The 26,969-nt window shown below is 36.5% G+C and overlaps 2 protein-coding genes across 2 annotated transcripts in view; one reads left to right on the top strand and one right to left on the bottom strand.

The window, feature by feature from the left end:
- The window catches only part of iqgap1 (IQ motif containing GTPase activating protein 1), a 36,577-nt gene extending 25,765 nt beyond the window's left edge, over positions 1-10,812 (bottom strand). The window contains exons 1-2 of the mRNA XM_060859791.1: positions 10,524-10,812; positions 8,671-8,773 (exon numbers count right to left, since the gene is read on the bottom strand). Of these exons, the coding sequence (XP_060715774.1) occupies positions 8,671-8,773; positions 10,524-10,569 (149 nt within the window). The 5' untranslated portion in view covers positions 10,570-10,812. The remainder of the gene's footprint in view (positions 1-8,670; positions 8,774-10,523) is intronic.
- A 4,922-nt stretch (positions 10,813-15,734) lies between these two features.
- Positions 15,735-17,149, top strand: cartl (cocaine- and amphetamine-regulated transcript-like). Its single transcript, XM_060858809.1, has 3 exons — positions 15,735-15,881; positions 16,210-16,284; positions 16,976-17,149. Exons 1-3 carry the CDS (start codon positions 15,750-15,752, stop codon positions 17,081-17,083), a joined length of 315 nt encoding a protein of 104 aa, XP_060714792.1. The 5' UTR covers positions 15,735-15,749; the 3' UTR covers positions 17,084-17,149.
- The last annotated feature ends 9,820 nt before the right edge of the window (positions 17,150-26,969 follow it).

The following is a 26,969-nucleotide window of genomic DNA, read 5'->3' as shown; positions in this document are numbered from 1 at the left end:
AGGAGCACCAAGAGTGTCGATGGAGGATTTTGCTTAATTCATCATGTTTTCAGAAAATAAAACGGAGCTTAAACTCCATCAGCAAGACTCAATGCAATGAGTGTAGCTTCAGTGTAGCTATTAGCTTCAGTGCTACAAGGCTAACAAAGCTAAGTAGTAAATGAAGCTTTTGGCTGATTTCGCATCGGAAAACAAAGATCAAAAAATACATTCTGATATATTCTTAGATTTATTCACAAATTTTACTTTACCTTACAGACAGATAAAAGCTTTATTTATTAGCCTTGTAGCACCAGTGAAAAACTAAGCACACACCAAAAATCTTGAGATCATTGGAACAGTTGATAAAGTTTTTTAAAATATTTTTTTTCCAGAAATGCCATTTCAGGATGAACTCCTCTTTTGGAAATCTCATGGCACACATGATGCACATTTTTCCCTGCTCACTGCTAGAGCATTCCATGGCTGCAGAGCACAAACAGTCATTTCCTTGCTTATATAAAGGACTTCAAAGGCTGTGGTTTATCTACTTACTCCACCAATCACGTCACAGCGTAGAGTAAGGGGTGGAGATGCAGGATCAGAATTATTATGACTTACAAAGAAAGGGTGAGGAAATATAAATCTAGGGCCTGATAGAGTTTGAGGAATGGGTGTGTCTGCATTGGTGTCTTCATACGAGTTAGTGACGAGAGGCAAATCTGTGGCAAGAGTTATCTGACTACAGTGAAATATTGAGGGGAAAGACACACCTGTCCCCCTGTCTCGCCCTCTCAATCATCTCTCATTCTCTTCCTACGCAGTTTAGCACTGAATCTCAGCCCTGGTGCGATGCTGGAGTTAAAAGCTTTGCATCGGATTGAAATGACCGAGTGAAAATATGGACAATACAAAACTGTTGTTCAGATACTACCAAAGTAATGCCATACCAGGCTGTAAGCCACACCAGAGAGAGAGAGAGAGACTTAAAGAGAAACACAAATACGGTAGCTAAACAGAAACTGAGGACTCTTCATTGCATTATGGTCCAGATGTGAAACCCTTTCTTTCAGACTCGCCTCTCACAAGGATCTTTTGCATGCTCTGTTTACCAGAAATTTCTTAACATGTGTGTCACTTCTCTTAAGTAGTCACACTTGTAATGGAGAAGTTAATCCATTAGTGTGAAACGTATTGTGTGTCAAACCAGGCACTAAGATAAGCATTATGGAAATTATTATAATAGCTAATAATAGACAAATTGTAGAAATGTGTTATTTAACAATGAAAAACACTTGTACAGGCTGCGAGGCTTGTGAGGCTGCTTGTACAGTGAAGCTTTCTCTAAGGCAATGTTAATTAATTTATGGACAAAGTCAGAAGCTTTTTGGTATGGACAAAGTCTAGGGCGCAGAGGACTGTGGCTTTCACAGCTTCTCAAGACTGTCGCAAGATGCTTTTTCCCTTATTCTTTAATCCTTCGTATTTGTTCTTTAACTTCAACAGAAATAGAAGGGATGATGTAATTAACCACACCACAAGTGCAGAAAACTTTTTCCATGGGATATTACACAACATAAAATGTAATCACAAACGGATAAAAATGATCACTATCTTGTTGATTATTCTCTCATAACACCGTCACATACTGCGATATACTGTAAAGGGTGTGGTCATTTGTTAGACACCTCATGATTTGACTATATTTTGATTGACAGCCAAGGATGAGCCTTGTGGCCATACTGACTAATCTATACTCTGAATCTATGAATATACAACGTTGACATACTTTCTTAAGAAATCTGTGTGAAAGAGTGTTTTGTTTGCCCCAAAACACAGAAAACACACAAGAATTACAATGTGCCAAAAATTGATTTTTCCACCACTCATTTTTAAAGCAGACAAATTTTCCACTCTGAAAGGATGTATTGTCCAGAAAATATGGTAACTGTTCTGCTCAATAGACCGAGTGTGTTTTTTTTTTTCTTTTTTAAGATTGGTAACACAGCTGTGACCTGAAAGCTCACACAGATCAGTAACACAGCTGTGACCACAGAATAGGCTCTATGGATAAAGTGCAAAGAACCTTTCATAGGACCAGAAGTGACATTATCTCACTCTCTCACTCCCACACATTCTCACGCAGAAAACAAACGATAAAGTAAACATTGGGTTGACACACAAGGCCCGGATGAGCAGGTCAACCAGCAGCTAAATAAGTCAGATTGAAATTTAGACATTCAGCAAGCCAGAGAGAGAGTGAGAGAGAGAGAGAGAGAGAGAGAGAGAAAGAAAGAAAGAAAGAGGGATGAAGGGAGGGGGTAGACAAACATGAGGGTGTGTGCCTTTTCCTGCTCAAACAAGTGTGTGCTCTGGGGAATTGAATGTGTATGCAGCAGTGCTTCAGCCACAAGGCTGAGACACCAGAATTGGCTGGTACATACATGCTAGCAGAGCTCACGTCTCTCTCATTCAAAGCAAAATGGCACTGAACTATTTTAGCACTCTCATTCATTCATCTTGTTTGATGTTAAACATCCTGAATAAGCCTAAACCTTAACCATATGTGAAACAATGAACATGAACAAGGCGGATTACTTCCACCGGTAGATTAACTAAGCAAACACTGTCTAAGCCCAAAAAAACCCAAAGAAACAAATAAATAAATACTTAAAATTAAAATAATAACAAGAAGATAACTTGTTTTGCTTTGTGTGATATATGCTAGTTTATGACGATTTTCTTTTCTGTTATTAAAACCTGAAATCCAGAGATTACGGACTTTAATCTAACCCATGTGCTGTATTCTTTGTGCATTAGCCCTAAAATATGACATCACAGCCAGCCGTCACTGTGAGGTGTAACACTGCAGACTTTCATCATATAACCCATATCATCTAAAATCACTAGTCAAATTTTACCTCAAAACCGGAAGGGTAAGCTTTTGAGTTTCATGTTTTGCTGAGCTGTGCTGTTCCAACAGGCCCAGGCTTTACACACTCCCTACTGATGTGTACTCGCTTCACTACTACAGCTAAGCAACCTAGAGGTAATAATAGATCACTCAAGCTTAAGGAAAGTCTCTAGGAGCAATATTTGCTATCATTATCTAAAAGGTTTATGGTTAGAATAATCCAGGGAAGGACAGAGCAATGTTTACATAATAAATAAAAACGGGACACAGTTATGCCAGAGGCAATAAGACAAATGCTTCATTTATATTAAAAAGCTAGTTTGCACCTCTAGTACAGTGAAAATACACATCCTCTGTATTGCCCTCCACAGAGCCCTAGTACTTTTATAACATAACAGGAAATTACATAAAACTGTTTTTGTAATCAAGAGGTAATGCACATAGCAGAGAAAAAGAAGAAACAGGCTAACCAGTTTCCCCTTTTACGATCTTGAATAATTTGTTGTTTGCTAGCTGAATTCCTCTCTTATCAGGCATTATCATACAGCTCAAATCATACCATAATAAAATACCAAAGAACATTTGAGTAAATAGTTTATCATTTCAACGTACAAATGGAAGTGATTCGAGAAAACAACAATTAAGTGTCTTTATAAAAACTCTACCAGCGACTTTAACGTGTCTTTATCGTACAACTCTATGGATCCGTACTGAACCGTTCATCCATAGACATTTACTCTGCTGGTGTTCTGATGCTGGTGTTAAAGAGTGCCGTGTATCACCCCGCTCTAAAATTTCCCTTATGCTGCTTTCACATATATGTTGATTTTATCACTGCAATCACCAGTCACTGAACTATGAAGTTGCTTGTAGGCTTGTGAAGTTGCTTGTGAGTTGCTATATATGTGAACGCAGCGTTAGATGTTCACAGCATCATTTTCATATTTCACCAAACCAAGCTGCCCAATCCAGTCCCATCAGTACAGAAATGTTACATCACAGAATAATGGGTGATGCTTTGTTCTCGATTTTAATCACATGCAAATAAATAATCCAACAGAACAACACAAGGCAGTTTTTTTTTCAGGTCCAGCAGCTGTTTAAGAGAGATCTACACATCTTTACAATCCCAATTAGATAACTGATGAGAAATTAAATGTTTTTATTCCCTCGGTCTGAAATGTACTACGTCTGTACGTGCTTGCGGAAATACACCACAAACAGAAACTCGTATCTTCCACATGACATTTTGAAAAACCCCAACATGTAAAATGTCACTAAACGTCAATACAGTTAGCAATGCCATAACTAAAGACCTGGTACTGTATTTACATGGAAGAGAAAATTCATTATAAATAGGAAGTACTGTGTGAGTGATGGACACGCCACACCTCAGTCTTTACCTGAGCAAAAGAGAGCTTAACAAAAAAAAATAAAAAAATTCCATAACACAATAACAAAGTCACATAAGATTGTACAGTACTCTTTTTTTTCCCCCTCCAGTCCATTTTCTGCTGCATACAGCACTGTTTTTCTCTCTTACAATAAGCCACAATTAACAGCAAACAAAATGAAAGCTCTTGTGCAATATGCTGACTAGCGGGTGGGCCGAGTGCCGAAACCACACATCGCATGGCAAACTACCCACCAAACCACCCAATAGACTTCTTGATATGATTTGCACTTAGATGATGTCAAGAGGTATAGTAAAGCTAGCAAAGGTAATTTATATATAGGGTTTTATATATATACAGAGTTTTACAAAGTTTTAGCTGCTATACAAAAGAATTAAGCCATAACAAGAACTAGCTTGCTTCGCAGACATTCCAATGTTAAAAGTGTTCAATTGAAATGTGATCGCTGGTAAACTCTATCTTAGCAGCAGCATTTAGTCATTTTATCTGTATCATTTAAGAAAATAAGTCTCATGAGGTTCCGAAGAAATACTGATTTCGTTTTTAAGACTTGCATGTAAGCCAGTGATATGCCACTGTGAATAGTCAATATTGGGGGAAAAAAGCCTGATCAGTATTTCAGCCACGATCACAAGGTCACGGTGTGAAATTTTCATATTACTGCATACCTACTGATATAAATTCTTAGATACAGAAAGCAGAAAAAAAAATCGTTACTGCATTCAAGGCCAAGTCTCATGGTTTTAAAAGTACTGTATTATAACGAATGCTATTTGAAAACCGTATCTAAACAGCAAGTATTCAAATGTTACCTTTTAATCAAGAGCCCAGGGTTTTCCCTTTAAACAGTTCTGTCAACAAAAAAAGGTAGCACATGGAAGAATAACAAGCTAGACTGATCTGCATTATACAGCTAAAAGACAACACGTTACATCAAGGAGAGTCTCTCTCTCTCACACACACACAGACACACACACACAAGACAGACGTTATATCAGTGTGAGAAATTCCACACCTATTTACAGGCACAGCAGTACAGCGAGTGTAGTGGCACGCAGGCTTTTTTGTTTCTCAATCTTATTTCACCTGCAGGTGAATTCTCTTCATAATATAATGCAGTGTATTACGCATGACCACATACTGTGTGCATTCCAGTCTGCAGAGCCAAGCCTTAATGGGGAAAGTTGACATTCTTATCGACTGTGGACTAAAAACAAAACTCAAGCTAGAGTATTAGTGCAGTTACTGGGAATTCTGGGAGTTCTGATGTTCGGACACGTTGATTGTTTACGGCTGGGATGTGAGAAGGCAGTCAAGAGGTTATTTAATCATAGAGAACATAACCGTGTTTCAAATATCTGGATTAATCAACATAGAAGGTTCTTCATTTGCTAAACACAGGCATTTTCATGGTATGAGAAGCTAGTCTAAAAATAGCACTGTATCCTGCACAAAAAATGTCTAAAAATATTATAACTACATATATATTTTAGATTATAATTATAAATCAGCATTGATAAATTATACTATTTCATACAGTATAAATTATTAAATGTTGTTCATTATATATAATTAATAAATAAAATGTATAAAAAAAACAAGTATATTTAATATAAATAACAATACAAATTGACAAATTATTATTATTATTATTATTATTATTATTATTATTATTATTATTATTTACAAAAAAGCTATTTCTAGACTTTTTTATTACTAATTATTAGCTGATTATTTTGGTTGATTCTAGAAGGAATTAATTATTTGGCAAACAGAATAAGAATCTTAAGATTATTAATCTTATATTAATAAGATTAGGAATCATTTTTAATAATCCTATTATTGTTTTATTCCCCTATTCTAATTACAAAACCTAGAACGGTTTAAACAAGACGCAAGAAATTGATTATTCATATTTTGCAGTGTATAAATTAATCTTCAAAAAAAAAGCTGATCAAAATGGAAGAAAATTTACAATTGTCAATATTTATTACAATGACATTATAAGCTGAAATATAATAAAATAAAATAAAACAAACATTGACAGCTGTTTTGTTTAGTTCTGGTATGAAACTTTGTTTATATCAGTAACAGATTAACGGTAACAGCTGCAAAAGTTGCTGGACTCCGATTCAGTTGATTAAAAAAAAAAAAAAAAGAGGGTGTGAAATGCCTGGATATTCAAAATCAGACAGTTTTTCAAACAAACAGGTGAGTATTTAAAAAAAAAAAGTAGTTGTTCAACCAAGAACATGTTTGGTGTTTGCATATTTACATCATCACCACATTTACAAGCGTAATTAAAATAAATAATAATAGATGTCTCTCATCTATCCCAAAAAATAAAACCTTTTACTGGAGTATGTGCTCACCCAAACAGCTCAAGGCACATCTACTAAAGTAACATGATGCAGACATGCTGATGGAAGCCTTTGTGTTAGAGAGGAAGCCATCTTGGGAAAATGGAATACTTTTCTGTTTATTAATCTTACCATAATTTGGGATGTTTCATTTTCTAAGCCCCAGCCATTCAAAGTCTGAAGAAATAATTGTTGCAAAGATTACTTTTGGGAATGTAATTATGGAAAACAATTTGTAGGCGGAGACGGACAGGGAGTGAACACATCACGACGTGTCTTGGTCGCTTGGCTACACTTGGTGGGAATAATAAATTGTGTACATCTTTTTCTCCAAAACAATACTTTAATTTCCTAATATTATAAATTTAAGTATAATTAGCAGATGAATAAAGTGAAAGCAATATTATGTGCTCTCTTTCTCTCTTATACACTCACTACCTCTGACAACACAGACACCGGAACCAGTCTCTATGACAACCAAGGGTTTCTATGGTTACACAGAGAGATACTCAAAATCAACAGAGTATGACTCACTTCCTCTTGAACTCAATGAGTGTGAAACACGCATGTGCGTTTGTGTGCAAGTGTGTGTGCGTGAGTGAGTGCAGGAGTCTTTATACAGAGTGTATATTCATTATATAAAGACTTTGCATGCATCAGAATTTAGTACAAATAAATAAATAAATAAATAAATTAATAAAAACACATTACACAATATTGATTACAGACGATCATGATCTAATTCTCAGCTCAGCTCCTTCACATCCACACCAATGTTCAGTGTCCAGCAAGAAACAGCTCTCCCTCTCTCACAATTACCACACAGGCACACACTCGCACACACTCGCACACACTCGCACACACTCGCACACAGGCTCACGCGCGCACACGCAGGCTCACGCGCGCACACGCAGGCTCACGCGCGCACACGCAGGCTCTTTTCCTAATTAAAGCGCTGTGTGTAATTATATATGACTGGGAATAACAGCTGCAGCACGTTGAGTTGTTCACTATCAGACTTGTTTATGTAGTTTCTAAAACTGTTATCTACAATAATAGCAGCCTTGATGAAGTTGGAATGACTTTTAGGGTCACATGATGCATAAACATCAGACTCCAATAGGAGGTGTGTCCCAAATGTCTGAGACCTCAACTGAACTTAGGGGACAATTTAGGCAAACAAACAAAGTCTGATGATGATAAACTAATACACACTCACTCTCACACACACACACACACTCACACACACTCACTCACACTCACTCACACTCACACACACTCACACACACTCACACACACTCACACACACTCACACACACTCACACACACTCACACACACTCACACACACTCACACACACTCACACACACTCACACACACTCACACACACTCACACACACACACTCACACACACTCACACACACTCACACACACTCACACACACTCACACACACTCACACACACTCACACACACTCTCTCTCTCACTCTCTCTCTCACTCTCTCTCTCACTCTCTCTCTCACTCTCTCTCTCTCTCACTCTCTCTCTCTCACTCTCACTCTCACTCTCACTCTCACTCTCACTCTCTCACACACTCGCACACACTCGCACACACTCGCACACACTCGCACACACTCTCACCAATCAAGAGCCAGTACACCGAACAGGATGTTTTTAGAGACAGAAGAAACCCAGAAGAAACCCATGCAGAATGTAACCTAATCTCTGAGACCCAGGAGCTGTGAGGCAACAACAACCCCCCCGTTCCTGATCTATCAGATGCACTGCTGATTGTATATAGTGGTGTTGAAAAAACAACATCCATAAACAAAAAGGAACTTTTCTTAGGGACAAGAGAAAAAGAAATAAGCTGCAGCAGCTGGTACAAACAAACTGCACAAAACATTACATTAACTGTTTAGGGTTACACCTAACTTTGTCTTTACCAGAAAGAAAAACACAACAGACTGCGAGTTAATTCAGTTAGGATGGAATGATATTTACCGCTTGGCCTCTTCCAGGTGGCACAGGTACTCGTAGGCCATGTTCTGCTGTCGTCGCTCGTCCATCTCCTCGGCTGTGAGACGCTCCATGCCATCCAGCACGGCTGCAAGGGAGAGCAAACATTTCTCACACAATGAGAACAAACACACACCAAAACACACATTACTGACTCTCAGTACACACAGAACACAAACAAACAAACAAACAAACATCTTGTCTTTGACAGAGCAACAGATTACTACTGTGTGAGATGATGATACATTTGTGAGCTGCAGTGGTGGTGGTTTTTAGTTCCTGCATGCTGAAATGATTTAAGTGCTTCTGCAAAGCGGGTGAAAATCTAATTTATTACACTGCTACTCATACTGCAGTGCTGCGATAACATACCGTTTATCAGCAAAACTTGGCAAAAACACACACATCTCTCTGTGATTGTGTCTAAACTGTACTCAGGATACAGTGAAACATTAACATGCAGCTAATATGAGAAATCAGTGGGTAATAATTTTGTTTTTAACAAACCAAATAGTATGATATACAGAAATGAGAGATATAAAGAAGACAGACAGAGAGATAAGAGAGGGATACAGCAACAGACACAGAAGAGAGAGACATAAAAAAATAGAGAGAGAAATAGTGACAAGGAGAGATGAAGAGACACCAAGAGACAGGTATATTGAGGAAAACAGGGACCGTGAAAGAAACATTCAAAAATATAATAGCAAAAGAGTGAACAAAAAGAAACAGTTAGAGAGAAGCGAAAGAGAGAGGTGTGTCCCTTCATCAATCCCCATTACTTCACTACACTTCAGCTCAGTAAAAGACAGGAAACAGTTTCATCACTTCCTACCTGCAATGTAAATTTAGCTACTTTACAAAACTCAAGATTACTCAAGACTTAAAAGAGATTTTTTTTTTTTTTTTTATTTACAACCCAAAACTTTTGCAAACTAGCCCCGAGTTTGACGTATTTACCATCACGGGTATTCTATATACATCTATATATATTCTATATATCTAATTACAAGATCATCTTCACCCTGCAGAGAACCGAGAAACGTTTGTTAACGTGACTGCAGTCTGTCCCATGCAGTGTACAGGCTGAGACTCTGGCCTTCAGTAAAACAGGACACATCATGGAGCATCAGCTTCACCATATATCACATAAACAACTCCATGATTTCATGTTAGCACTATATACTCCAGCCTGCACACTGACACAAAGATACCTAACTACTTTTTCTTGTCACTGGGGGTGGAAAAAAAAAATCAATGGTGTTTTTCACCTTCAGTAGTTTTAAACTTAAAAATAATAATAATAATAAAATAATGTACTGTAGGGATCATTTAAGCTTAATTTTAAAACCTAACCAAAGCTGTACTTCATGCACCTTAGTGAAAGATACATCATAAAAACACTAAGCATGTTGTTGTTGTTAAGTCACCAAGTCCTACAGTTATATAAAAAAATAATATTTATACAACATCTAGTAGCTCTACTTATAAGCCGAGCTACATTGTTTATTTATTTATTCACTGGGTAGATTATTTAGATTATATAGATTAAACCAAACTTCAGATGTAACTGCTTAAGAGAAATGGTTAGTAAAATGCGGAAGTGCTTCACCACGCTGATGCAGTCATAAACCCATGAGAAATGATGTAACTTAGTATTACAAAAAAATTAACTGTAACGCTTTTATCTTTTGTTTGTTTTGTTTTTTCAACTTTCCTAACTATTATCTTAAGTCTAGGATCTGAAACTTGGGTTGTTGTTGTTTTTTTTTTTTTTGGATCCAAAGGATAAGAGAGAGAAACCCATGGCTCCATCCGAGCATTACGCATATACTCACAGCCATAACGCGGCCGCAGTCCGTCTGCTTCATCTGAAGTTGACATGTTTGCACAGAAGTTCACTCAATTCCTCAGTTTCTGTCTATATCCGCTGTGTCTGTTTGTAGTATTTCCTGAACGTCTGGGCGTCGGAGGTCTACTGTGGCCTCCTCGCTTCTTCTTTACAGCACCGTCTCCAAAAACTGTTTTTCTCGTCCTCCAGACCTCCCTGATGCCCTGGGTGTGTGTGTGTGTGTGTGTGTGAGAGAGAGAGAGAGAGAGTGGATTCCTACCTAAATCCTAAATCTATGCACTCCAGGAAACACCCATCAAAAAAAAAGAGCTCAAAATGAATCTATAGCGCCCCACTATGGGCACAAACATAACACATGAGTGGGAGAAATATTGATAAACTGAAACACTGTATAAGGGCCGGTGTGGGTGCAGGTTTTCCTTTCAATCAAGCAGGAACCACACCTGATTGTCCAGTGGCAGCTTGGTGGACCTGGGATTTGAACTCATGACCTTCCGATCAGTAGTCCAACGCCTTAACCACTAGGCTACCAATCAGCTGGCCTTAGCTTTCGTAATACTTATGAGGTGTGTCTTCTGCATGGCTGGAATGAAAACTTGCACCCTTTCTGGATATGATTGGACACCCCTGTTGTATATACTGTATAGCACTGATTTATTGTGCAATATGCCAACCTTTGTGGACAGCCAGGTAATATTGCATATATTATTGAGCAATAATCCAACCATGTGAATGACATTTTGTGTGCAATCATCAGACTTTCACTGCGAACTGTCGTGTATACGTGTATACGGGTATATTTGTATATTTGATTACTGTACTGTCTAGTGTGCTGTCTATTTGTTACCTGTTGTGGCTGTTGTTTGATGTACTGCATGTTTAAAACTGCATATTGGAGCTTCGGAGAAATGCATTTTCCTTCTGCTATGCACACCCTGAGTTCACTTTGACTTTGACTTTACTTTTCAGCTCTTCACTTCAAGTAATATATTTTTTAGTTTAGTATAATATTATTATTATTATTATTATTATTATTATTATTATTATTATTATTATTATTATAAATAATACTACTAATAATAATAATAATAATAACAATAACAATAATAATAATAATAATAATAATTATTATTATTATTGGTGTTATTATTATACTTATTATTATACTTATTATTATTATTATTATTATTATTATGATTATTAAATAATTATTAAATAAATTATTATTATTATTATTATTGCTATTATTATTAAATCAAATCAAATCAAATTTTATTTGTCACATACACATACATACAGAGTACGACATGCAGTGAAATGCTTTTTGCATCTGTCCGGCATTCAAACATAAGGAATGCAATTTGGGATAAAAAATATAACCAAAAGGAGGTAGATAAATAAAAAAAAGTATAAACTATAAAAAAAAAAACTATATAAAATATAAAAATATGAAAATATAAGTGAAAAATAATGTATATACATATACATAAATATATAAATGCGTATAAAGTGTATAAAGTGGCACTGTGCTGTGCAAGTCCAGAGTTAAAGTGACAGTCCAGAGTTAAAGTGTCAGTGCAAAAAAAGGTGTGCAGAAAAACAGTGATGATGGAGGGAGAGGTCCAGTACTAGATCCAGATCCTGGGTGTTTCCTGGTTTAAACTCCGAATGGCCTGCGGAAAGAAGCTTCTCCTCATTCTCTCTGTGTTTGCTTTCAAGGAGCGGAAGCGTTTCCCTGAACGCAACAAAGAAAAGAGTCCATTGTTGGGATGGCTGAGATCCTTTAGAATATTCCTGGCCCTGGTTCGGCACCGCGTGCTGTAGATGTCCTACACGTCAGGGAGCTTGGTGTGGGTGGTACTTTCAGCTGACCGCACCACTTTCTTGAGGGCTCGCCTGTCCTGCATGGTGCTGTTCATGAACCAGGAAGTGATGCTACCTGTCAGGACGCTCTCAATGGTGCCGGTGTAGAAAGACTTTAGCACCTGAGAGGATAGTTTTAAGTCCCTTAAGCATCTCAGATGGTACAGATGGTACGGCTCCCGGGCCTTCTTCACCAGGGTGTTGATGTGACAGGACCAAGACAGGTCCTGTGTGATGTGAACAGCCAGGTACCGGAAACTGTCCACTCTCTCCACTGGAGTCCATTCAGGAGAAGATTGTTATCCTGGCACCATCTCTCCAGGTTTTTAGTCTCCTGTAGGTAGGCCGTCTCGTCTTTGTTGGAGATCAGGCCCACCACAACAGTGTCGTCAGCAAACTTGATGATGGTGGTGGAGCTGGAAGTGGCCACACAGTCATATGTGTACAGTGAGTACAGCAGGGGGCTCAGAACACAACCCTGTGGAGCTCCAGTGCTGAGGGTGAGGGTGGATGAGGTGTGTTTGTCCACCCGTACAAAAACTGGCTCTATCCGAGTCATATAATATAAATATAAATATAAATATTATTATTATTATTATTATTATTATTATTATTATTATTATTACTGAAACCAAATACTTACTGTACCTCCCTCAGTAAAATGGTTTAATATGCTTGAGTAAACAAAGACTCATACAAAATGAGGGTCCCCCTTAGAAGACATTGACATGGACTCTGGGAAGTAAAGTATGTCTATGTTTCAGCTTATGGAGTGTTGATAGAGACTGGTAAAGTCAAAGTTTTTGAAATAAATGAGTTTCGAGTTGAAATTAAATTTTATATAAAAATTTTAATATTTCTGTGTGTTGGGCAAATTGTTTTTTCTCTGCCCGACTTGTTCTTGCTGTTTTCCCCCGGGTGGATTGTTATCCCTTTATCTTTTTGTCCTTTGCATGAATGTGCTGGATCAAATAACTTAACCCTGTACTGTAAAACCTATTACTTATACAAATGATCTGACCCTGTCTGAGCTGTTAATGGGAACTCTTCCTGGTCAAAGCTGCTGTTGATGAAGTAGTTCAGTAGGACTAGATCTGTTGCCTTTCTGATGTCCCTCCTCTTCTTCTGTATGGTCAAGGATGAACTATTTTACTATTTATATTTGTTCTTATACTATTTATTTGATTTTTTTATATTGCATTAGATTGTATGCATCACACTTTCAATCAGGTCCATGATACCCCACCACCTTGGATTTAAAATGTCACAATCAATAAAAGTTTAAGGGAATAATAGGTCTGGCGCTGTTAAATTTGCCTTTCACGAAAACTCTCAATATGCAGTCCGAAGAAGTGTTGACTACAGGAACATCCGAAAGCTTACCAGCATCTTTAAGCTTCAGGGATTTCCAGAACTTTCCTTGGCAATCACTTGTTATATCAAAGACGTTCATCACTGTGACACCCTCACATTGGCAGTGCAAAGTGAACATGATGTAGAGAAACACAAAGCTCAGTGTTAAACCAGCCAGGGGTAGTGGTCCGTATGCTAAGTCGTGAAGGCAAAATACAATGTGGTATGATAAAAGTAAGGTTTAGGCAGGCTCCCTTGATTTACAGGTTTTTGCAGTTTTCTGAAGGCTAAGTATGAGGCGTTTACCGTTCCAGCTGTTTACATAGCTTCTCTGAAAGAAAGAACTTGTAATTATAATAATTACATTTAGATATTGGTCACCTTAATGTGAGTCATGGCAGAGTGTAGGTTTCCTCTGATCTCCCAAGTTGTATTCTGCTCTTATAGCCATTGTTCCTGTGATAGTCTCTTAAATCACTACAACCCTGACGAGGATAAAGTGCTTACTGAAGCATAAACAGATAAAAAACCAAACAAACAAACAAATTTATTAATATTATTTTAAGGACATTGGTCTTGCCTGACAGAGAGAGTTGTGAGCTAAGACCTTGTTACAATCAGATGAATTTGAATATTAATGGAGGAATATATAACTGTCATGTTGATCCTGACTCCATTTCCCAGAATCCTCCACCAAGTAATGAACGTATCCCAGAATCCTCCACCAGGTATGTATGACCTGTCACTTGATATGTCACTTTAATAGTCACAGAAAATACACTCCACATACCTGTTCATTGTAAAGTCGCTCTCCTAACTGACTAGTGACAATACCAAACCTTTACTACTGAGTATAACTATATGCTGGTTTTGACCCTGTTGGTGTAGCTCAATGATTCTCAAACTTTTTAAAACCAGGGCTTTATTTCCTTTAAAATAGGAAACTAACTCCATCTATAACATAAACTAACTACTCAAATATTATGCAATAATCAACAGTAATCCTGCAATTGTAGTTTAGTGGATACTAAATTCAAAATCTTTAGTTTTAGGATAAGAAACCATATAATGATACATTTTCTAAATATAGCAGTATTTGTTGATGGAGTTGCTTATGTTCACAGATGTTACTTGAGGTTGTTCCTGTCGGCAGATTTCTAATAGTATGATCAGGGTAATTGGAGCTTCCTAAAGGTTTGTTCTGTAAAATGGGGGGATGAGACAGAAGAGAAACATGCATATGTTTTCTATGGTCATCTTATGGTAATAATTGAAGTTTTGGAACAAATAAAAGGATTCTTTATTTTAACTTTACCTACTTCCCTTCACCTTCAACAAGTTTAACACAGACATGAACAAAAATGGTTCTGGACTGCTCAGCTCTCTTGTCTGTTACAGGGTTTGCCTTCTTTTCATTCACACCCCATTGATTTTTGACCACAGCCCCACTACCACAGTCCCTGTTTGATTAGAGCAACACAAGTCAATCCCAGACATCTCATGAATACAGAATAGGCACTTAGTGCTCTCCTCCAAGCATGTTCAGCAATCTTTGGTGTTACATGAGCAGCAGGTTGAAGAGAGAAAATAGTCATTGACACATGCTATAGTACAAAATACTTATTTGTACCTATTCTGAAGTATTATGAAGAATTTTAAGCTGAACAAAAATGTAATTCATGTATTCATGTAAAAAAAAATTCTACACAATCTTAATTGTTGTCATTTCATTCTTAGTTCCTAAAAATAATATGTTTAAGTGAAGTGGATGCAGATTTTTGTCCCCTACAGATCTGTGACATATAGCAACTGTTGCAACAGTTTTACTTATTAAAACTCATTAAACAAACCTGAGAGGTGGGGCGTGTGGGTTTATTGCCCAGCCTTGGGGGCAGGACATATCTGATTATATAGATAGCTTTGGTAAGAGCACAACTGCTGTCCAGGTTCCTCAATCGTTAGTATTGCAGTGTGATCGAGACACTGTCTCAGGACCATGCAGAACTCAGGGATTGTGATCGGAGTGCTGCTCATCACTCTGTCTTTCATCATGTGCAAGGGACAACATTTACCTGAGACATCTGCAGAGGACTTGCAGAACTCTGACATCAACCCTGACAAGGAGATGGTATGTACAAATCGTTTGTATTTCACCAGGAGCTTAAAATGCTTAAAAAGAGCTTAAAATGATCAATAAATTAGCGGCTTATATATAAAGTAGTCTGGGTCTTAGAATTAATTAGCTATGGTATGTTAATAGATTAGAAGTATACAGTATGTTAATAGATTAGAATACATTCATTAACCACTAATTACTTTAGTGTTACAGTTACAGATCGTTTTTGTTTACCAAGACACCGCTCATTTACTGGATATGATACATTGCAGATTAATTAGGAGGAGTTGAATAGACTGCACCCGGAATAAAATGAAGGGATGTTTTCTCATTTGCACAGGTTGAAGAGATGGAGGAACTCCTGTCAAGGCTTCAGAACAGATTTCCTTCAACAGAAAAACGCGGCATTCCAGCAGCAAGTTCTTCTTCCTTTTCTCCTCCTTCTTCTTATAATCCTTACTTTAGTGTAATGCAGTTGATTAGAAAAATTTAAGGTTAATAAATATGTTCTACTAAAATAGACAATGAACATTGAACAATGTAGACTCTTACAGTGGATGAGACATCAGATTAATTATTATTCTTAACTGTGTGGTGCCAAATGACCTAAATGTGGCTCTTATTATTCATAAATATGTGGCTCTAAATTAGTAGGGAAGCGGTATCTTAGTGGTTAAAGTGTTGGACTGATCGGAAACTCATGAGTTCAATTACTGTCAATTGCTCAGCTGTATAAATAAGATAAATATAAGTCTCTCTGGATAAAGGTGTTTGCCAAATGCAGTAAAAATGTAATTTCTTGTACTACAAAAAATATATATTTTATCAAAAATTACCTAGACCATTTTAATACCTGTGTTTTTGTTTTCTTCTTCACATAAAACTGTCTTGCATGTAATGTACCTGTTTAAAGAGATATAGATTTTGCAACCTGTTTTTCTTTTTTGTTATTTGCTTTTACAATAATCAATATAATATTTTAATCCTATTTTCTTTGTGTATAGAATAAATAAGCTTGTTTCCTTTTGTGTCTATTTTAAAGTACTCATATTAAGAAATATGTGAGTGTAGTAACAAAGAATTGCATGTGTTGTTTATTTTCTTAGTGTGCATTCGGCTCCCGCTGTGCGATGAGGTTTGGTCCTCGCTTTGGGCAGCTGTGTGAATGTAGCCGAGGCTCCTACTGCAACTCGTACCTGCTAAAGTGCATCTGAGACATCAACTGAAGGAGATCTATCTTGATCTCTTGTTTTAACATTTCCATAAACATGACCACTTACTCAGACACAAAAATGTCTTACTTAAAAAAAAAAAAAGCAAATAAGTGTGTATCTTAACACTACAGCTTCATGCACCAGATAACAATATTACTTTGTGACAAGCCCTGAATTTCTTGCATGTTGTGTGTTATAATGTTTGCAGTTGTGTAGCTGTTGTCACTGTACAATCTTAATCATGTATCTTAAAGCATGTAATGACCCATGCAGTACATTAAATTGCACAATAAACCTATGCTCTTATTGAACAAACTTCTGTAAATGTTTAATGCTTTGCTGTGTTGATCTGTTCTTGTGTTTTTTTAACCATTTATTCTCACTGGATGTGTAAAAGGATGTTCTACCAGCGTGTCTGCATCATTATTAATGCATGGGGAAACCTATTATTCCCCTAAAGACACTATTGACTATTAACTGCTGAAACAACAATTACTTGCCTCAGGAAATATTCTGAAAGCATAGTTAGCAAAGATAGTGCAGTACATAGATGCCAAAGATTAGCAGACCAAGATTATATCATTGACTGGTCAAGTAGAGTTTAATTAGAATGAGTTTAAGCTGTTGCTGGAGAGTCAGGATATATTAATGTGGATATAGTCAATTAACTCTACACAGCTGCTTTGGGAATCTAGAAACATGAAAAATAACCATTCAGAATGGAAAAACTTGGCATTACTAATCACCGACCATTGAGTACATACGCTGTAGGCAAAAGTGTAGCAAATCTTTATGAGTCAATAAACGTACAAATGACTTCTTCATTCGTCTTCAGTGAGCGATAAAAACTAATCAATACAGTACTGACTCTTTCTAGAAGAATCTGAGAATGATGCATGTTGGACGTTAAGGTTTATGCTTCTTTCCAGTCCTTAATGTTTATCGCTATGAACCCCAATGGCATTGATTTAAAGTGTATAATTGTACACTTTCTCACCACACACCAATTAGTGAGGATCAGCAACATTAATGATGAAACAAGCAATCTGCACCAAATTAAACCATATATCACACAGTAGCAGGTACTTGAATGAACAGATTCATATCAGCTACGTTAGAGGCTGCTGATGTGTTGTTTGGGTGCAAGTTGAGTATCTGTGATTTCTCTGTGCCCTAGCAAACTTTAGATAGTCTTGAGATGCAAAACACAAAGGATCGAGGAGTTTGTGTATTACCTTAGTAAAGAGTCACTAAATCTTTGTGTATTGAATGCCATGATGAACATCTCTCTTAGTGTGGCGAGTTTTCTCTCTCCCTACCTTATCTCTCTCTCTCTCTCTCTCTCTCTCTCTCTCTCTCTCTCTCTCTCTCTCTCTCTCTCTCTCTCCTTTCCTCTGTCTGTCTGCCTGTCTCTCTCTCTCTCTCTCTCTCTCTCTCTCTCTCTCTCTCTCTCTCTCTCTCCTTTCCTCTGTCTGTCTGTCTGTCTGTCTGTCTGTCTGTCTCTCTCTCTCTCTCTCTCTCTCTCTCTCTCCTTTCCTCTGTCTGTCTGCCTGTCTCTCTCTCTCTCTCTCTCTCTCTCTCTCTCTCTCTCTCTCTCTCTCTCTCTCTCTTTCCTTTCCTCTGTCTGTCTGTCTGTCTGTCTGTCTTTCTCTCTCTCTCCCTCCCTCCCTTCCTCTCTCTCTCTCTCTCTCTCTCTCTCTCTCTCTCTCTCTCTCTCTCTCTCTCTCTCTCTCCGTTCCTCTGTCTGTCTGTCTGTCTCTCTCTCTCTCTCTCTCTCTCTCTCTCTCTCTCTCTCTCTCTCTCTCTCACACACTCTCTCTCTCTCTCTCTCTGACAGCCCAGATGTTAAGTGTTCAGTACCAGAAAGTAGTTTAATATCTCACATGACTAAAGCTTCTCTGTTACAGACTTTAACATTTAAATTGAAATGATGTTAAATGAAGTAACACTTAAATTGTTAAATTATTAATTAATTTAAAAATTAAATTATTTGATGTTAAGAATCAAATGTACTCTAGGTTTAAAAGTAAAGGCTTTATCCTAATACTATTAAACACCTGATCATTTCTGGCATCTACATATTTTTTGCTTTATATATGACAAATGTATATATTGTTTATCATACACAGACAAACTAAAATGTGTGAACTGACACTTATAATGAGTCTAAACAATGGCATGGTTTGCAGTTTGCACATCAGTGTCATTATCAACAAAAACGTAATTTGATGTGTTATATAATTCGAAACTTACAGGGTCTTTGGAGAACTGCATCAAATAAGCGAAATAATATTAAAGCTGTCTCAGATGAAGCAAGTGTAATGTTATGTTCACACATACAGTGATTTTATCGCTGTGAATCTCCAATCACTGTGCTATGAAGTCACAGAAGCCATAGTAATAGCATTTATCAGTGTGTGGCACAAAGAGAAGCAGTGAGTGCTTTTTATTATGGATCACTGTGCACCAAGTCACTTGATATTTGCACAAGGTTTAACTTTTCTAAACTTCTAAACTGTCACTGGACATCCCCACATCTAATTGCTCAGCAAAACAATGATCTCTGTTCGAGTTGCTGTATGTGTGAATGTAGCATTGGCATTAGTAACTGGTAACTGGTCTGTTATAGTGAAGAGCTGTCTGGTGGGTGAAACGTGACCAAAAAAAAGTTAATAAATCCGTGACCTCAGGGTCTGAAACTAGTTTGTAGTGTTCAGCAGTTCATGATTGAGTCTGTATTGCCTTCTTTATTAAATATTCCATAATTATAATGAAAATAATTAAACTATGCATTGTTAATATTCAGTATAATTAATAAATACATTAAGGCAAGGCAAAATTCCATGTTTAATCTATAGTGACAGAGGAAAGAAAGAGGTTAAAGAATATTCCCAATAAAGCAATGAGAGAAGAAAAACTCATTTGCATAAACATTCATGTGATAAACAAAATGATGGGAATAAATTGTTTGATTTGTTCCTCCAGATGCTTGGAAAGATCAGCTCCAGAAGCTATCACTGGGATTAGATCATGTTCCCTGTGGCCTTACTAATCAATATTTTAAAGCGTTCACCACTTCCTACTTTGCTTTATATGAAAATCATCCATCATTTCACAAGTGTGGATAAACAGGCATTCAAACATCCCATAAATGATGATGTGGAGGACAATAACTGAAGTGGAAGAAAAGAAATGAGTAATGCTGTAAAGAATTAAAAACAGAGAAGAAAAAAAAAGTTCAATAAATTAAAGCTTGGTGAACAAACGGTGAAACACTGGGACTACAAACACATTTTACTTATTGAAGATAATGTTACATAAAAAATATATAAGTAATGAAAAAACAGAATTTTATTAAGCACAGTGATGAAGTGTCAAATTCAGATTTATTTGTATAGCGCTTTTAACCATTAACATAGCAGCTTTAAAGAACATAACATAAAATGTTAATATAAAGATTAATATAATACAAAGATTTAAGATTAATATTAGATATATTTGAATGTATTTGTATTTATCCCCAATGAGCAAGGTGAGTGAGTCTGAGGTGACTCAGGTGACTGTGGGGAGGAAAAACTCCCTTGGATGGTAAAGGAAGAAACCTTGAGAGGAATCAGACTCAAAGGGGAACCTCATCCTCATATGGGGAACCTCATCCTCATCAGTCTGACAGTCTTTCCTAAAAGTCCAGATGGCATCTCCTCTTAGTATGTCTGAATACTTCATGAGTCCAACTGGAGCTGGTAAATCTCTAGATGCTTCAGGATCCTCACAGAGTCGGTCCAAAGGGTCCAAAATCTTCATGGCACGGAAGACAATCTGAGCTGGTACAATTTCTGGATGCCACGGGATGGGTAGAAAGAGAGAAGCAATGGAGAGGGATTAACGTAGCTGCTGTTCATAATATCAGCAAGCACTAGATGATTAGCAAGCACTAGATGACTTTCTAATAGCAGGACAAGATGGCATCACAGGTCTGGTTCTGAAAGCCTGCACTGACCAGCTAGCACCGGTGTTCACTGAGATATTCAACCTCTCACTGGAACAGTCTGTTGTCCCCTCATACTTCAAAGAGTCCACCATTGTTCCTGTCCCGAAGAAACCCCAGCCTGCCTGCCTCAACGATTACTGCCCTGTAGCCCTGACATCAGTAGTGATGAAGTGCTTCGAAAGACTGGTCAGAGACTTCATCACTGCATCACTACCAGTTGTGTTCTGAGCCCTTTGCTGTACTCACTGTACACATATGACTGTGTGGACACTTCCAACTCCACCACCATCATCAAGTTTGCTGACGACACTGTTGTGGTTGGGCCTGATCTCCAACAACAATGAGATGGCCTACCTACAGGAGACTAAAAACCTGGAGAGATGGTGCCAGGAAAACAATCTTCTCCTGAACGTCCACAAGACTTAATTTCATTCCTTTTTATGCTTGAATCCCAGACAGACGTAAAAAGCATTTCACTGCATGTCATACTCTGTATGTGTCGTACTCTGTATGTATGTGTATGTGACAAATAAAATTTGATTTGATGGATTGGATTTGATGATAATGTGCGTGTATTAGAGCACAAGGTTATGGGAAGTATTATTTGTACCCCTGACTAAAGAGATACGTTTTTAATCTACATGGGAAAGTGTGTCTGAGCCAGAATAATCAGAAAGACTATTCCAAAGTTTGGGAGCTAAATACAAAAACGGCCTAAATAAATTTATATGTCCATAAATCAAAACATCAATTTTAGAGTTTATTGCAAAACCCTACCTAAGTCATTACCTCAACAAAACTTATTCATTTAACCTTTTCATCCAGCTATATTGCAGCCTAAACATAGCACTTCCTTTAAGGTCCACTTGGACCTGTGACCCTGTGTGGATAAGTGCCACAGGAAATAAATAGATGCATGGATGGATGGTTTAGACTTGAAAATATATAGTAATAGTTTAGACATGGTTTAGACTTGAATCTTTAGAACTTTAGCTTATAACATCATCATTATCTGATATTTCCTTTTATTAATTCCAGAGCATAAGACATGAATGGTATTACACTATGCTGCCACTTTGTGGCCAGTAATATGTGATACATATATTAAAACATAATTCACCTGAACTGTTTATTCATTTAACAACTTGTGAGCTGGTAATCTTTCACTTAAAGATTTAAATCATGATCTGTTCACAAACATCTTTCCATAGTATCACACTGACATAGATATCAGTTGCAATAAATAACACAGAGGAACTAAAACATACACTGACGCTGATACACTGATGATATGGTATATTTCTTATATTTTTCTACCTATCTATCTATCTATCTATCTATCTATCTATCTATCTATCTATCTATCTATCTATCTATCTATCTATCTATATATATATATATATATATATATATAGCTCAGATGGTTTAATATTAAAGCTCTTCAAGGTTTAATATTTATATTTCATTTAATATATTGTTATATATTATTATATATATTAATATATATAAAAAAAAAAAAAAACTGTCTAGGTCAACTGTAAAATATTATTATAGTTTTAAAACCTTTTAAAACCAAAATTTTTAGAGCTAGTCAATAATGTTGTTACATCATAGCTTAATTATTACAGCAGTTGAGAGTAAGACAGCAGTTTCCTTCATGAGCAAGCTTTCACATGCCCCTCTGAGATGTGCATTGACTTTAAAACGGGCAACACCTTTTATTTAAGGCTTGCCGGGAGCAGTCAAATTATGCAGAAGTCGATGTGACCAGTACAGAAACCTTCACAAAAAAACAAATAAAAACAGGAACAGACCTAGGGCGGCTCTTGTAAATAGTGTAAAAGTGTTTAGGAACACAATTACCAGCAATGAAAATATAAAAGTAAAGACCATAAGATAAAAACAATTATAATAAAACATCCAAACAGGCAAGTGGTTTAAAAACTTTTTTAAAGTTAAGAAATATTCAATATTAATATGCTAACATATATTTTTCTTTTATTTTTTATATATTTTGTTTAACTCTAATTCACCTTAATAGATCATTGATCCATTCATGTCTGGATATTGCATTACTATAGCATATAGAGAGAGAACAGCTGTAACAGGATTCACTGTAACATTAAAAGGCACAAATATGTGTACTATTTCACATACTTGGCTGTATATTTTGTACATCTGGTGGATTAGTCAAACTGTATGCTTAGTGATAGCATGCACAGTGAAATCAACTGTAAAATCCTCACTGTAAATTCAAAAATATATACCCATCTAGAAAATTCAGAAGATTGGTGCTCAAAAAAGACATTATGGCATTAGTTTGATTATTCAGTGGTAGATACTGTGTCACATAAACCTATAATGACTTCACTTAGGTGTTTGTCTTGCACCATGCAGACACCAACGTTAATTCCTGAGGACATAAGTGCATTGGTGAGCAAAACAGCTAGAGCGTTGGCACTCACTCTGTACATGCACAGTAGCATCCTTAACTTTATCATCAAAAGTAAGATTCTAAGTCTTTTTCTAATATGGAGAATATTTTATCTTATGCTTTCATTGTTTATGCAAATTAAACAAAAAAAAAATTTGGTTTCACCGCCTATTTGACGATCACACTGAAATTCAATTAACATGATTGAAGTGAGGGACATTAAAACAGTTAGCTTTTGTGCATCCAACATGATGAACATGAAAGAAAAGTTCTGAAAAACAAACAAACACGAGCTCACACTCGAATTCATGATGCTCTCGAATGCATAAGCAGCCACATCCTCATGGGATTTCACACTGGTATTGGTTTACTTTCAACACTATGTGAATTGATCACCCTCACTCTACATAACACAACCTGGTCATTAGAAACTTGCTTACATTAATTAGTATAAGCAGTGAAGTCATGTGTTATAGAGAAACTTTATATTTTATATTATTTACATTATATTATTTTCTTGAACCCTGCTGACCATATATTCATTAAATATTTTTAAATATTTTAAATATTCAAGATAATGAACCCCAAAAAAAATATCAAATAAAAACATTCACTGTTGGAAAACTCTGTTATTAATACATAAATTGTATTTATTTTTTATGAACAACAGACAAATGTATTTATCATCCAGCAACAAATTAGAATGATATTTGCATAATAGAATGTTTTTATAATTGAATTACTGTTTCTACTAGACTTACTGTGCATGCAGTTATTGAGTGTGTACAACAAAAGTGTTACAGCAGTGTTACTGTGCCTGGGAGGTTGAAGGAACCCCATCTAGTGCTCTAATAAGGGTATAATTGGCTTTAAATTGGATTTAGGAGGAAGAAACGATTAACCAGACTCTTATAAAATGCAATGTTGACACCATCCTCAACATTAACTGATTAGTTTCAATTCTATCAAAAAACATTACTGAGTAATTGTGAATGATTTGTTATTCTCTACTGCCAGTAAAATTAGACATCAGGCTCAATAGCACTGCAAATCCTCCAGGGGTAAGTCAATAGGTGAGTAATGCAAATCATTAACTTGACTGCAGTAAACATCGTTTCCTTCATTATTTATCTTGTTCACTTGTAATTTATTGTGCTGTTGCCAGAGAAGGATGGCATGTGTTTTAATGGCCTTTCCAGATACAACCCGGAAATCAACACAGTTTCCATAAAAACACTAAATATAAAATGTGAAGCACCAAATTCAAAAATTTGTATTGTGGGTTAATTAACAGCGTCCGAGAGTCGACATAAACAACCTGTGCTGTCCATTTACTGACCAAACTGAATTGATCATTCTGTCTCCGTGTCAATTGTAACATCATGACCTTGTGTCCAGTGAAACTAACCCTAAGGTAACTTCGAAGGTTCGAGGTTTCTAAAATAACTGCTTGACATCTCAGTAATTAGACTTTTCTCAAGCAGGGGTGTATCAAAATCTGTCTGACGATGTTTGTATAACCTAATCCTAAGGATACCTCTAAATAGTAACTGCCACATTTAAACAGCTCCTGAAATAAATATTTGTCACTGCACAAAATGAAAATGTCATCTCTTCTGACTGCCTGGACACATCCGGCTCTAATCTTACAATACAAAAATATTTGCAAAACATCTACATGCTCCACAAGACTACAAATCCTGTCCTGATATCTATCATTAATACATGTAATTCTTCCTCAACCCTGGCTGGAATGATAACACAGAAGACTACATGACTAAAAAAGGAATATAGGGGTGGCGTGTAGGTGGAGTGCTTTAGGAATATCTTAGAAGAAGTTGTAGTTATAAAATAAGCATGTGCCTCATTACTGCAAATACAGCTGTGTAGGCAGGGCGAATGCTTCAGAACTGAGGACAACGTTTTAAAAGACCTTTAATTACCTCACAGTGACGCACAATGGGTCGACTTCTGAAGACCCTGACATCGCTACACAGCAATATAGATGAAAACAAAACAAAAGTCATGGCAGTTGCCTCAAGCCATACAGTAACTTAAAAGGAAAGGGCAGAGGTACGACTCAAACGCTTTTGCTCTTATTAGTCATATTGTCAAGTTAATTAAAGGCTCATAAGCTCCACTTATTATACAGAACATACACAACAACTCTGTATGCATGTAATGTGTAATATACAATATGAGCATGTAGCACTTACACAAACCCAGCATATACAGTATAATGTTTTTCTAAAAAGTTAAGAAAAACCAAAAACCAAATTCAGTGATGTATTTTCTTATACTACGCATTTAAAAATGTCTTTTATGTCTTGTTAATTCTTACCTGGCTTTGTCTTTGTTAAGCCACATGTAAAACGTCCCACTTTCTAGTATAACAAGACAAGCAACACCTAAAAGTTTAAAATGACAAATGCAATATTATCTAATTGTTTCTCTGCCAGTTTTTAGGAGGTGACATTTACCAACTGAAGCACAGGCCGCTCTGTAACTGCTATATACTGTATATGCACCAAGGTAAAAAGCACTCAGATCTGCACCCCTACCGTACAATGTTAAATGCACTATATAAAAAAAATCATTCAATTCAATTGAATTAATTGATCTTCAAACTTGTATATTTAAGCTAAATAATTGCAACATATAGTGTATTATGATTATTGTATCCACCATCATGGATTAAGTGTATTCGCCTAAATAGTCTGGCATCAACATGATGGAACTGGAATAAATGCTGGTTTCAAAGTCTTGTCTGTGTAATTAAAGCCCAGCATGTCACTCACCTCACACTGACGCACAATCTCTCCACTGCAGTCACACAGGCTTGGGGAAAACTCTATCAAACTGTGGTACATTTGATACACTACACTACAGTATCAAAGTGTAAATGTATTCAAATAAACTAAACATATGAGAATACAGAAATAAAATGAAAGTGTAACATGAATTTAAATTGCACTGACAGTAAACTTGGTTATGTTAGTATACTGGTGGATGATTGCTATGTTCACACTAAAGAAATGTTCTAAAGTTTTATTATGACATCTTAGTATCAGTGCATCTGATACAGAATATGATCTGTTTCTGTGATCAGTTTATTCAGCATGAGTGACTAGATTTGAGTCCGTTTTTCAATCACGATATCTTTCAATACATTTGACTTCTATGAACTATCGTTTAAATCAAATGGATTGACACCGAACTTAATAACACATCTACTATAAACACATGAAAACATTTTCCAATTTTGAAATGAAGGCATGTTTACATTAAAAAGTATGAAGCAGTATTATATCAGCAACCTTGTTATGCAATGCTATGATTTCCATCTAATTATAGAGTTCATCTCTGATGGTGGAGCTCAACTCTCATGTGCTTTCAGCTCTCTGCGTTTCTGTTTTCCTTTCGATCAAATTAAGCAGTTTGTATATTGTCACTTGATTACT

The sequence above is a fragment of the Tachysurus vachellii genome, chromosome 23 (assembly GCF_030014155.1).
Source record: "Tachysurus vachellii isolate PV-2020 chromosome 23, HZAU_Pvac_v1, whole genome shotgun sequence".
In the NCBI taxonomy this organism is placed as follows: domain Eukaryota; kingdom Metazoa; phylum Chordata; class Actinopteri; order Siluriformes; family Bagridae; genus Tachysurus; species Tachysurus vachellii.
The sequence above is the reverse complement of the archived record's forward strand: the minus strand, read 5'-3'. Positions and strand labels throughout refer to the sequence as shown.